Source organism: Rosa chinensis, chromosome 5 (genome assembly GCF_002994745.2).
Source record: "Rosa chinensis cultivar Old Blush chromosome 5, RchiOBHm-V2, whole genome shotgun sequence".
Lineage (NCBI taxonomy): Eukaryota > Viridiplantae > Streptophyta > Magnoliopsida > Rosales > Rosaceae > Rosa > Rosa chinensis.
Window position 1 is genome coordinate 19690148 of NC_037092.1, and position 13535 is coordinate 19703682.

The 13535-nt window shown below is 37.4% G+C and overlaps 2 protein-coding genes across 4 annotated transcripts; one reads left to right on the plus strand and one right to left on the minus strand.

Annotated features, from left to right (window-relative positions):
* The first annotated feature begins 119 nt into the window (after window positions 1-119).
* Window positions 120-3340, plus strand: LOC112203383 (transcription factor DYT1). Its single transcript, XM_024344358.1, has 4 exons — window positions 120-359; window positions 458-631; window positions 750-926; window positions 3173-3340. Exons 1-4 carry the CDS (start codon window positions 120-122, stop codon window positions 3338-3340), a joined length of 759 nt encoding a protein of 252 aa, XP_024200126.1.
* A 182-nt stretch (window positions 3341-3522) lies between these two features.
* Window positions 3523-13195, minus strand: LOC112165186. Of its 3 annotated transcripts, XM_024301620.2 has the most exons (17): window positions 12777-13195; window positions 12012-12210; window positions 11163-11471; window positions 10985-11074; window positions 10351-10809; window positions 10114-10221; window positions 8942-9072; window positions 8707-8839; window positions 7787-8147; window positions 7163-7686; window positions 6871-7050; window positions 6621-6779; window positions 6271-6345; window positions 5573-5720; window positions 4845-4996; window positions 4419-4634; window positions 3523-4214 (listed from the first exon to the last, which is right to left on the minus strand). In XM_024301620.2, the coding sequence occupies exons 1-17, from the start codon at window positions 12962-12964 to the stop codon at window positions 3582-3584; spliced, it is 4065 nt and encodes a 1354-aa protein (XP_024157388.1). In that variant the 5' UTR covers window positions 12965-13195; the 3' UTR covers window positions 3523-3581. The 3 variants fall into 3 exon arrangements, with proteins under 3 accessions (XP_024157388.1, XP_040362088.1, XP_040362089.1); XM_040506154.1 differs by lacking the exon at window positions 10985-11074; XM_040506155.1 differs by lacking the exon at window positions 12012-12210 and having other exon boundaries at window positions 12777-12885.
* Window positions 13196-13535: the final 340 nt, after the last annotated feature.

Below are 13535 nucleotides of genomic sequence, written 5' to 3' on the forward strand. Positions count from 1 at the left end.
ACCAAAGACCATGACATGGATATTAAACAAAAATCAAATGCCCAAAATGGCATGATACCCTTTTTCAGACTGCAGACCAAGTGTATGAATAGCCCAAAAGCTTCTCCCACTTGCTGAAAATGGACTACTGCAATCAATATCTGAATGATATGGAATTTGTAGGTTCTGCATTAAGTGAATTAGGCACAACTGATCAACAAAAACCAGGCTGCAGAGGAGGCAGGATGTGGGGTCGAAGGAGACACCAAGAAGACGATTCATCATTCAAATCGAAAAACCTCCACGCCGAGAGGAGGAGAAGGCAGAAGCTCGGTGATAGGCTACTAATACTGCGTTCATTAGTCCCAATAATTACAAATGTAAGTACTCAATCCCCTTAATGAGCTCACTTGAACTAGAAACCACCCACATGCAAATTTCTAAGTTATATATATGTGCTTTTCTTGCCTTGTTGTAGATGACTAAAGAAACCATTATTGAGGATTCCATCACTTACATTAAGGAGCTGCAGACGAATGTGAATATCTTGCAGGAGCAGCTATTCAAGATGGAAGCATCAGCGCAAGAGGCGCTAGAGCTGAGGAAAGATGAAGTTGATGCTGCAGAAGAGATGAAGAAATTTGGGATTCAGGTTTATATTTAACAATTTGACCAGCTAATGATTCTGCATATGGTTTGTATCGATCCCTTGGAATATGGGGATTCTTATGCTTGTAAATAATGTTTACTATTGTTGCTGGTGTGCTCAGATAGGGGTTGATGTGGCTCAGATTGATGGGAATAAACTTTGGGTAAAGGCGATTATTGAGAAGAAAAGAGGTGGCTTCACTAAACTGGTGGAGGCCATGACGTACTTTGGCTTTGAACTCACTGATACCAATATCATAACCTCCAATGGAGCAATGGTTGTTTCATCCGTTCTAACAGTAAGTCCTGAAAAACCGAAGTACATCTATTATACGGTGATGCTAAGTAAGTACAAATGCATATATAGTCATAGTCTCATAGATGGAGTATACTTTGGTTGAAAGGTTCTAGTACTGAACTGATAACGAGCATTAAAATGAAGTTTAATTATTTCAGGGATTTCATTGTGATACGCTTCAGGTCGAGCAAACCAGGGAACTTATCCTAGAGATCGTTAACGGCATATAAATAGAGGAAATGGTAGTTCCATAATTCCATTTACTTCCATAATCTGAAGGTTTAGTGCATGTTTAGTCATTTTGGCATTTGGCAATCAAGGACATTATATATGATAAATGCGCCATCCTTATATAAATGTGCCATTGTAATATTAAAGAAGAAACAAACTGTTCGTGAACCATCTGTAAATGCCCTTCAAGGTCTTGCATCTGTTGACCCTGATCTTATATGGCTTCTTATGGCTGATTTTTATCTATGAAGACCAAAGATATACCATCCTCCTACACCAGATATGTATACAAGCAGTCTCCCAAATCAACTCTACCCCCACCTTCATGTCCAAAAGAGTACCTTTATTTTCAGTATGAAGGTCAGAGTTATGGTTTCCAATTTATTTTATTATTTTTTTGGAAAATAAAAAAAGAAATCTAAAATCTATGTTCTAAAATCAATATTAAAATTTGAAATCGGTGACATGTGGCATGTTAGTTAGCTAACCTAACAAACACCGTGGAGGTCACGGGTTCAAATCTCACTATCACCAGGAATAGTGTGGAATGGAAAGTTACATTGTCAGGGAAAAAAAAAAAAAAACCTTAGCCCACCCACCCTTACATGCCAGTGAGAATCCACCTCATAACCTTTACAATATTAGATTTATAACTTACCAATAAGTCACAGCTCACCGGCTCATTTTGGTAAAGTTAAATGTAAATTTATATACTATTGAGAATCGAATTATATGTCAATTAATTAGAATCATTGGATCGTTTATATACTATGATCTAATGTTGGATGATTTAGCATCATTGTTATAATTGAAGGATTGTGATTTGTTCCATCACATCCAAGGGTTTCTAATCGTCCATACAGTACCTGACGTTTTGCCCATTCTAAATTTTAGTACCTCCAGTTTCAAAAATATTGCAACGGTACCTAAGAACTTTAAGTACCTGAAGACGTTAACTCTGTTACGGCGATTGTCAGCTGGCATATTTTGAAGGATACTTTTATCCTTTCATATTTTAATCCATTATTTTCTTTTATTTTTCTTTGATATTTTTTTCTCCCTCTTTCCAGATCAAAGAAAAATCTCTCTCTCTCATTCTTTCTTCTCTTCTTTCTCCCTCTTTCCAGATCTTTCCACGTGATATGATTATACAAGTTAGCCAGAGTCCACAGGTTCTCGAAGCTTTTGAACACGATGCCAGGTTCTTTGTTTGCTGATTCAATGCCAAGTAACCAGGTTCTCGAAGCTTTTGAACACGATGCTAGGTTGCCATAAACATCTAAGGTACCTAAGTATTTTCAAATCAATTCATTAGTCATCGATCTCTCATAAACAGATCTGATCTCCAAAAAGAAAACAATGCAAGTTTTGGATACCAATAATTAACCAGACCTTGCCAAGGGGGAAGAACTGCGCTTGCTTTTAAACTGAAGAGGTTCCAGTTAGATGGTTCCTACTAGCCCATCCACCAGATCCCAAAAGGATTTATCGTTTCTAATTTTCATTTTTAATTTTAAAACAGAGAAATATGCATAAAATTTCAAAGGACGTACGTATTATTAGTGTAAAGAGCAGGGGCGGAACCACGTTGAAGGCTTTATGGGCTCAAGCCTAGACAATTTTTTGGACTTAAAACCCTTAAGTATACATATATCTCTCAGCCCATACCAGCCCAAAGGAAAAAAAAAAAATTATAGGTTTGATTCATTCGCGTCCAGCGTCATCGACTCATCGCGTGTATTCCCAGAAGTCCAAAATCCCAGCTGATTCGCGTCATCGACTCATCCCAGCTCCCAGCCCAGTAGCCCACAGCAGCTGACAGCCTCACGCGGTCACGCCCTCAGTCCCTCACTGCCTCACTGTCTCTAGTGTTTCGAACTTTCGATGGAGCCATGGAGGATTGGAGGTTATCCCTAAATCGATTGAAACAACTCAAACAAGGTATGAAGCTCTAAACCTATCGATCTCCCCTGTTTTGAATTTGTGAAGCTCTAAATCCCAGATCTGAAATCCCAGATCTTTCTGAGTTGGGCTTTGCCGATTCTGTTTCTTACCACTAAGGGAGGGAGGGAGGGAGAACCCGGTGGTTACTGGTTAGCTGAGGCGGTGAGGCCTGAGGAAGTGAGGATCTTGATTGAGTTGATTCTTGAGCTGTTGAATGTTGATTACTTGATCATGGTCTGAATGTCTGATGGTCAGTCCACTGGGTTCCAAACCTCCAAAAAAAAAAAAAAATTATTGTGCCCTTCTAATTAGCCTAGACAGGAATTTGATCCTGGTTCCGCCACTGGTAAAGAGTATACTTTAAAGAGTATTTGTCGATATGATCTGGTCTTCCCCAACCCACAATAAGCTAGAGCACAAGATGTGAACAATAACTAGTATATAAATTATCGTAAAGTGAATGTTTTAACTGTACATTAGATTAACAAAAGCTAGAGTGAAGTTTGTTGAAAACAGTTTCGACAGAAGCAAAGTCAACATCAAAACCATAACTCTGACCACCATACTGAACATAAAGGTACTCTTTAGGACATGACGGTGGAGGTAGAATTTGGGAGATGGCTGGTATATCTGGTGTTGGGGGTGAAGGTATATCCTTTTTCTTCATAGAATAGTAAACATCAGCCATAAGAAGCCATATAAGATCAGGATCAACAGACGCAAGACCTTGAAGGGCATTTACAGATGATTCACGTAGACCAACAACACCACTGCAACCTATCCCTACCACAAGACCACTGATCTTCTTGAGGACAATGTCCAATGCTGAAGCACTCCTTTTGTTTCGGGACAATTCAGCGATCATGTTGAGCACCGCAACCTGGACTTTCAGATTAGAAGTTTCAGCCATTGAACTCTCTGAAGAACTGGATGTGCTTCTGTAGGGAAGTTGCAGAGGGATTCTTTCTTCTTTGAAGTTGGGTTTTCTATGGAATGGGGATGTGGATAAAAGTTTCCAGAAGTGGGAGCCATCAGTATGGAAACGTCGTGAAAAGAAATCTCCCCCACAAATTTGCACTACATTGCTTACTACAGATAAACACCTTCGAACAGCCTGCGACCAAACATACAGACAAGTTAAAATCCAACAAAAGGAGGCATATTATCAATTCGGCAAATATCTTGGTCAAGAACTCAGAGAAAGAAAAACATCAATTCCAACTAATTAATGTAGTGGGAAACACTAGTCAGTAATCGCATAAAGCCAATACTAAAACACTGAATTAAGATTAGAAAGGGGAAAAGATCAACTACGCACCACTGGATTTTTATTTCGAATACAAACAACCAGGAAAGGCCATATTTTATTCATTGCTGGAAGCAACCTGTTCTCATCAGCCCCTTCATCGGCAGCATCTAAATTATCTTGAAGATGATAGAGTGAATATGACTGAATTACTTCTTCAATTGCTTCCTTAGTATCTCTCTCATGGCGATAAGCCTCTTCCACTTTCGCCAATGATGTAACACCATCCTATATATAGAGAGAACGCAGGTATGAAAATGTTTATCAACATCAAAATTAACACCAGTAGCGTATCATAGGTTAGAAGAAAGAATGAGCTTGGGACAGCATAATATATAGTTACAGAACAGCACAATAAAGGCCCAAGATCTCTCACAATACACATTATCACTTCAATTACATAAAGTGATACATGACAAGAAGGCAGTAAAAAGTTACCTCAACTATATCCAAGGCTACCAAACAAGCTGCTTGATTTTCTGAAGCCAGAAGAGGGGTTGCAGCCATAATACATGAACTGGCAATAGCACCAACTGTTCGTCTATATCTCTTTGAATCATTCAGCTTAAACAAAATGCTCTCCCATTTCTCTGCATGCATAACATCATCAATTAAACAAGATACAGTTTAATATATCTCAAAACTGATATATCTCACATCCTGTGATTTATCTGAAATATAAAGAACATATATAAATGAAAATGGCTCCGATGCCAAGACAAATATATTTCCAAGAATGACAATGCTTATAGTAAAGAAGTCTACTTTTAGTGTCTTTCAGATGCTACCCCTATTGTAAAACTAATGCAGGGTTCAGCTCACCCTCTTTAATAAATTAACATAAGAATACAAAATTAATAAATGTAAATTTTATTATTGTTCAAATTAAAAGCAAAAACCTTCATATAGATGCCCCATCATATTCTGTCAAAGAAAAGATTCATTGTTGGATAACTCAACCCATCAGTCAATTATTAGCTGATTTGAAAACTTAGTGCACTAAGTTTCACAACCACATAAAAATAACAATAAATAAATAAACAAATTCCATTAAATAGAAATAGTTAGATCAGAAACCTCAAATCTAATGCCACAAAACAAGAACATAAATTCAATGATTCAATTCCATTCTAAATAAGCACACATGCAAATAGCAAATTGTTCACCTGATTCCACATGAGACATATTAATGTCATCCTCATCTTTCCTTTCCGTATCAGATATTTTAGCCTTGACATCCAACATGTAAGACTCTGCATGGGTTGGCAATGAACAAGCCTCACGTTTTGATGCCTTGGCGATTTCTGCTACAGCCTACAGGACATAGAATAAGCATTATAAAATTTCTGCCTGAATAAATAAACAAATACATGGAGAAAAATAACTATAGCTCAACACATTTTGTAATACTTATGCTCATGCAGTGGCTTCTATACTACGTTTTACTTGATTGAAGAAATTGGACCAAAATATCATCTTCCAATTCATTACACTCCCATCTCACCCATTCTCAAATGGCTTTATAACCCCCTATTTAGCTAGCTGGATTTGGGTTCCAGGAACAAAAGCACTGCATCAAATAAATGGAAAGAAAAAGACTACAATAGCATTACAGATGCCCACTTTGTGCAAAACTATTCAATTTTTTCCAATGAGTTCCTAACTTTTCATGTCTCAGATTAATGAATCAGAATATCAGAAATCTGCTTACATGAAATTAGAATAATAAAAATATCAATGTACCAAGAAAGTATCATTTTGATCAAATCAAGGATAGGGAAAAAAAATATCTAAAATGTAATTAATATCCTCTTCTTTCCTCCGGCTTTCCCAGTAACACAATGAAAACTAATGATAAGATTACCTTTAAAAAGGGAATCGTTAATTCAGGGTGCTGATGCCTGCCAAGAATCTCAAGCTCCAGAGAAACTGAGCGCATCTGCACAATCAGAGCCAGAGCATTAGCACCACAATTTCTCCAAATACCAAAACAAAATGAAGGAAACAGAAAGGGAAAGGACTGAAATAACTTGCTGCAGAAACCTCTATGTGTAGCAATGAGGAACATTACTCTCTAAAATGAGCATGCTAAAAACAAAAAACAAAAAACAAAAAATCTAAATTAAATGGAGAAGAATGTGATTTCAAGATGCATCAGAAAATTGAAAATTAGTGCCCTAAGCATCGATTAACATCAAGGACTCATAGGCTTACCGGCTCCTCAAATAAAGGCAATATCTTGTAAGCTACTCCAATATAAGATAGCATTGCAGCAAGCACACTTGGTACATGGGGGTTAATCTCCAAATGGCGTAATTGTCTGCATATTGAATCTATCACATAATCTGCATTCCCCAATACCAGATGCCCAACCTACAAAGAAAATTAAAATGGATAGGTCAGACAAAAAAGTAAAATCCCCTAAATCATAACAACTTTGAGATTATGTATTGCACTGACTCACTGTCAGATAACCAGATGTAGCAGCCAGAATATGCAATACAGCATCAGAAGCGCTTCTAACATGATAGTTTGAAGAAATGAGATTCTCGAGCAACAAATAAAGTGACTGATGAAGAAATCCGCTAGAGGCAAAATCACCTCCAAGGCAGATACTGATGATGCCTATTCCTTCAATAATAACCTGTTTCAAGAAAAGAAAGCTACATGAGTTTAATGTGCATCTGCTAACGCAAAATGGTTGATGCAACATAACCAAATTACATGCACAATAGGGGGGAGCAGATTTTATATACTTGCTGTAGCATAGCTGTGTCACGAAACAAGTTTATGCTAATATCCTCAGCGTCATAGTCATGAAGTATAATCGAAGATCTATTTTCTGTTGGAAGATCCCATACTTCATGAGATAGATACTCATGTAAAATTCTACCAATACAATCAATCAAGTGACTCCTTAAACCCTCATCCTGTAAAACTTTCCACCTAGATTCACCGAACATGGATAATTCGGTTTTGAAAGGTTGGCCACCAACAAATTCTGCATCAGATTCCTGAAATTCTTGCCTTCTTTTTCTCGAATTCTGAAACCTCCTTCTGAAATATTCAGTGGCTTGATCTGATATACCAAATATCATCTCGTTCAGAATACATACAGCAGTGCTTGCCTGGCGTAGCAACTGTCCTGAACCAGTTCTTTTATACCATGAGTGCCAACTTGTTTCATTATAATCCTTCATGCGGACCTCAGAAACTAATTTTCGCAAGTAACCCAGTGGAATGTCAGTGACAAGTGCCAAATGCTGTCCATTTTTTTTATCTAGCAACAAAACATGAAATAACTTCATAAGTACAGAGCACTAAGATGACAAAAACAAAAAAAGAAAACCCAAAAATTCAATTTGAAGACTTGAAATGACCTGTCATCAAGGATAGACCCACAAGTCTGAGAATCCCTGAAAGAGATTGGTATAGTTTTCGACCCCCGATGTAAACAAACCAAGGAGGCATGTGTGGAAGCTCATAATTCTTCTGGGCATTATCTGATGTATAGGGTGTATCTTTCTCCTGGATGGCCGTAATCTTTGGATTTTGAGGGGTAGCAGCCATGTTTATCAGGCAATCACTGGTAAGCTTAATTCCAGCTTTCAACTCAGAAACAGAGTCTAGGTATATTACTGAGGATGGCCTCGATGTAATTAGCTTATCAAGAGATCCAGCAAATACCGAATTTTGACTCATACAAATAGCAAAAATGTCCAAGAAACGAGTAGCTGTTACCTAGGAATCCCCAAGGAGAAAATGTCATAGGCAAGAACAAAATAAACAAAAAAAAGAGAGAAGATAATAATAATAATACTAAAACTTGGAACTGAAACAATAAGAACTATAAGAACATAGTAACAAAAAAGAATAAAAAAATATCAGTATTGTGAACACAGTATAGCTATGACCGGCAATTTTCTGTCATAATGGAATCCTTATTTCCGTCACATGGACGGTCAATAATTCTTCCAAGACTGACCTAAGTAGTTTATTTATCTTCTTTCTTCAAATTACATAATAGTGATAATACATTTCTATACTACCAAGCATGCAGTTTTTTCTAAAAACATAATAATAAATACAAATAGAAATTTTATCAAGCATGCACAAAAGATTTGTTATGCTGTCCATGGGAGACAGAGAATCTTGGTCTTCTACTACGTATATATCTTTTTATAAGAGGTCTTATCTTATATTAATGTAAAAGTGGCCAGTAATAGAGATATGAACTAGTTAAACCTCATTTGTGACTCAAAATATACATGTTAAAGTTACAAAGAAAGTGGAAACATACAGGAGACTGAAGGATGTGATCCACCACAAATTGAGGACCAGAATAGTACATGATTACAAGTAACTGCTGAGCGTGTGACAGTGCAACTGATTCCTCACTCCCAAGCACCACTTTTGGAAGCTTATCAATGAGCCTGGTAACATAAGAAAGTGTCTATGAAGGTTGAACTTTCCCTTACAAAAGTCAAGGACCAACTATGCGCAATATTTTGTCCAGTATCAAGTGAAGCACAAACCTGCTAAAAATCTGAGCAACATCTTGTTCCAATTGATATTTTCCAACCAATGAGAATAAATTTTCAAGAAATTCCTGTGCACCTGCAGACACCTCTTCAGAGTCATCGATAACCAAAACACATAAGCACTCCTGCATGAGTAGTAGCCAAAGAAGAGTTAGCCTGAAATGGAAGTTCAATGTTCACACTATACCACATCAAGAGATTAGGAACCCAGATGCATATATTGCGTCTGTCAAACATACCATTGATGTCATACGAAATTGAACTTCATGAAATATCTTTCCTGGTTGTAGGAACCAAGAATGCACTATGCCTATCATTTAGGACAAAATAAGAAACATTGACCAAAAGTAATACAGCGAATACAGAATTTTAGGTAAATAAACTAATCTCAAGAATGAACTCTCACGCCAGACATGCTCCTCTTCCTGCTGAGCCCCTGTTTCTCAAGCAAGGGATTCTTATGTGGGGCTTTCTCTAGTGAGGACCTTACAAGAAGGACTAAATAAGGACTACAAATGAAGGATTGGATGAGTTTTTTAAATTTTAGTTGATAGCTTAAAATTTCAACAAGCATGTCATCTAACCGTACATTTAAAAATCCTCACTTGGTCCTTAAGGTCCTCATCAGAGACTCCCACTCTTATGATATGTTGGAATCTTCTTGTGATAATCATCATGTCAAAACAACCAGAGATCAGCTAACAACATTATTAAAGGAGCCTAAAAATTAAAAGTTGAATTCCATGAAGCTCATTTTTCAACTATACTGAGGTCAAGACAGAAAAATAAAATTAGAAGTTACAAAATAGAAACAACTAAAGACATACTTGAACCAACATATTTATTTATTAGCTAAAAAAACTTATGTTTACATCAGACAACATCAATAATGATTTCACAAAAGGCCAATGAGTTGAGGAAAACAATTGCAGTCCCTCACAAATTCATTTTGAGATGAAGTACTTGTGTGATTAATTTTTATCCAGAGGGGAATATTTCTTGTCTTGTGTGATTAAATAAGGGGGTTTTATGGGAAGGAAACAATGGTTGAAGTATAAATTCAAAGGTATTGAAATCATGCAATGGAAATTCATCTACTTAGGCAGATATGTAATGAGAACCCACAGATTAAAAACAGAAAAACACAAATACACTTCTCAGCTTACCAGAAACATTTGTCTACTCTGCCTCAGCGTATAAGTGCACTTTGACAACAGTCCTCGTATAGAAGCCAGGAGCCCTTGTCTCACTTTTTTTGCTGGATGAATGCAAATCTAAGAAGTAATTGAAGGATTTACTAATTGAATAAGAGAAGTAGAAGTACAAGAATAAAGCATTGACCAACTGTACAGGATGCAAATAGCCTATGTACAACTGGTAGAAAATGAAATAAAAGAACCTACATGTCGAAAAGTTGTGCCCAAAAGTTTATCCACATGAACAGAAGTTTTCTCAATCCAATCATCCGTACGATTCACATGAAAAGATGCATCAACCTTGCCAGAATTAGTTTTCCTCTCAGATTTGGAAGTAGCTGTAATCATTTGACCACTTGAATCATCCAGTAAAATTTTACTTTGAGCATGCACCTTAGTAGGCAATTGACGAAGCTCATCCATAAAAGATTGTGTAGACTCATACTTTTTGTCAGAAGTAACAGTTATTGACATATCACATCCGGATAAATTAGCATCATCCAGCAGAACTATCATCAGATACTCAGCCAAACCTCTAACTGCTTGATCAATTGCATCCCCACTTCCAGCAGCTCCACTGGTCATCATTTTGGAGGCATGCAAAACTTTGGCAAACTGACTAACAACGCCAGGTAAAAAGAAGGCCAATGCGTCAGCAGTACCAACCTGTAGGGAGAAAATGTAATGAATAAAACTAACCTAAAGATACTGACCACAAGATTCTAATTTGCATTAAAGAATGTTTCATTATACGTGCAAAATTAAAAGAATCTATCTGAGCTATGTGCAAGAGTGTGTGAATGATAATAAATTTAAAAACTAAAATAAACCGCATGACAACCTTAGCAACAAGCACACGAAGAGTCAGAAACGCTTCAACACGAATCTTTGCACTGCCTAGATGTCCTCGTGCAGCCTCATTGTCTGCAGCCTTTTCAGAAACCACAAAGGAAATAAACAACATAGCAATATTAAATGCTATTCAATAATCAGTTGTTACAGGAAAGAAGTTGACATACTTTGAGAAGAAGAGATAGCCAGTGTCCAACAGCTGCAGAAGCAGCTTGTGACTGTAGAAATGAAAGTAAACATTCATCTGATGCTGAAGCGTACTTTGGAGAGCGAATGGGTGGAGATATGAAATCTCTCTTTTCTAAAAGCATAGGCAGACCAAAGATTTGATTACATGTGCAGGACTTATCAGAGCATGGAAATAAATTCAGAAGCAGTGCCCTGAAACACTTAATAACTCCTTCACGAAACTCTTCTGAGGCATCAGATGGTGAAAGCAAAGCCCCATAAGTCAACTTCTTGAGCACAACAACCATCTGTAGAAGGATGTCATACAGTTCAATTGTTAACACCAGCTTGAAAATTTATTCAAGAATTCCAAAACACATTTTCTAGGATTGACAATTCACATGAGGAAACTAGTTGAATCATCAAATAAGCCAATACTGCAAGAAAGACCATAATCTAGTTTTTAGGAAATAAAACATTTTGTTAAGTAGAAGAAGGGTCTGGATTTGAAAAGAAAATGATACAAACAAGAGGATAACAGGGATAAGCATTACAATAAATTCATAACTCCAGTGCAATTCATTCACTTGTAAAAGAATCATAGATCACACCCAATAAACCTAAAAGGAATATCCCTACCCTACAGTGGTTGACCATGAAACCCATAAAGACACTACAATCTACAGCTCCCCCATAGAAAAATCAATTCCTCCACCTATTCTGCATCTCCCATCTTGAAGGAGTGGGTACCTTGGTTTGTTTCGTTGAAGAAAAACACCAACCATTTAAGGTTTTCCTAGTAAATCTACATGGAACATGTCCAAGAATATGTCAATCAATAAGATTACCTGATCTACAGATCCTAAGAGACACTTCGCGAGGAGTTCCTCCAGACACTGAAGCACACCTTCAGCCACACTGTCACTCACTTTTTGAGGAACTTTTGTGATATTAGCACTCACAACTTTTTCTTCAGAACCAAGCTTCTTTGGGGATCTACAATCCACAGATGCATCCAATAGAAGTAGCAATGGAAACAACGTATAGCTGAAAAAGAGATAAAGAAGTCAGTAAAGCCAACTAATTCTTACGCAACTACAGACACACATATACACATTTCGAATTTCCCTCTGAGGTACACAAGTCAAAAACAAATAACTGGCTTCCTTGAGTGTGGATCACTAGTTTCTTCACTATCAAGCACCACCACATTCACCATGGTATTATCATAACATTACAACACCTAACCAAATTCAACATTCCATATAACAACAAAAAAATTCGAGCTTTAATTGCAAATTATTAAGGAAACAAACTCGATCCAAGTCACGAATCATTCACCAAAGCTCAGCTCACTGCTAAATACTTGTACAACAAGCAAATGTACTTACACCCTATCCATAAACACAAACTTACATATACAAAAACAGAAACAAGCATCATCAAACACCTCTATACACACACACACATTCAAATTTTTAAGATACAATTTCAGAAGCTTTCAACTAATTCCAGCCAAACAAAAAATTAAATAAAAAAATGGTAATGTTTCTGCTAATGAGGGAATTAAAGCACAGTAAAGAACGAAAATTGAAGCAAAGATGAGTGCTTACTCGAAGAAGGGCTGGAGAGCATGAGAAGGAGTCTGGCGCAGAAATTGAAGCAGAGAAGAGATTGATGAGGAGCTCTTCTTAGGGCTTTGAACAAGCTCCAGAAGCTCGAAGCAGTACGACTTTAGCTGCGTAAACACTCTGCTTCTTCCTTCGTCGGCCGAGACTGCAAATTCGTCGTTCTCCTCCATGGCGGAGAGTGAGAACCGCGAAATTGAGAGGCGGTGATTGGAGGAGTCGTTTTTGAGAAAAGAGAGTGGAACGGTTGAAGTGAAATAAGGCCTGAAAACGTCGTGTTCGGTGGGGAAGATGGCCGAGTCGGTGACGGACGTTAGTGGCGGTAAAGCTGGGAGTGACGAAGAGTCGGTGAAGAACCCAGACTCTTCAGGTTCTACGGATACTATGTGACGGGCTTATGGGCATTCGTTTTGACCCGGCCTGATCTGGTTAAGAACTTGGTGCTTAACGTTCGGGTACGGGTTCGGGTTCGGGTTTGTCAAATCTCTATATTGTTGCACGTTGCACACAATATCATACTTATATCTGTTTTTTACGGCTCTTTCTTTTTCTTATGGTGATCCTATTTATACCTCCTAAAGTAGTATTTAGACCTTCATTAAATTTTTTTTCTCCATAATTTTCAGTTTTGCCCCCTTTAGTTGTTCTCTATACACCTCCTTTCTTTTCACTGTTCAACATCTTTTCTATCTCCGGCAACCCCCTTGAAACTACCGTTGTCAAGAGGAGATAACATCATCAATA

Excerpts from the sequence above, each read along its gene's own strand:
- LOC112165186 (XM_024301620.2), bottom strand. The coding sequence starts at position 12,964 with ATGGAGGAGAACGACGAATTTGCAGTCTCGGCCGACGAAGGAAGAAGC. Across the intron at positions 11,075-11,162 it reads GGCTATCTCTTCTTCTCAAA|GCTGCAGACAATGAGGCTGC; the intron begins GTATGTCAACTT and ends GTTTCTGAAAAG. Across the intron at positions 8,840-8,941 it reads GTTGCTCAGATTTTTAGCAG|GCTCATTGATAAGCTTCCAA; the intron begins GTTTGTGCTTCA and ends TTATGTTACCAG.
- LOC112203383 (XM_024344358.1), top strand. The coding sequence starts at position 120 with ATGGACTACTGCAATCAATATCTGAATGATATGGAATTTGTAGGTTCT. Across the intron at positions 632-749 it reads TGAAGAAATTTGGGATTCAG|ATAGGGGTTGATGTGGCTCA; the intron begins GTTTATATTTAA and ends TGGTGTGCTCAG. Across the intron at positions 927-3,172 it reads TTGTTTCATCCGTTCTAACA|ATCTTTCTGAGTTGGGCTTT; the intron begins GTAAGTCCTGAA and ends CTGAAATCCCAG.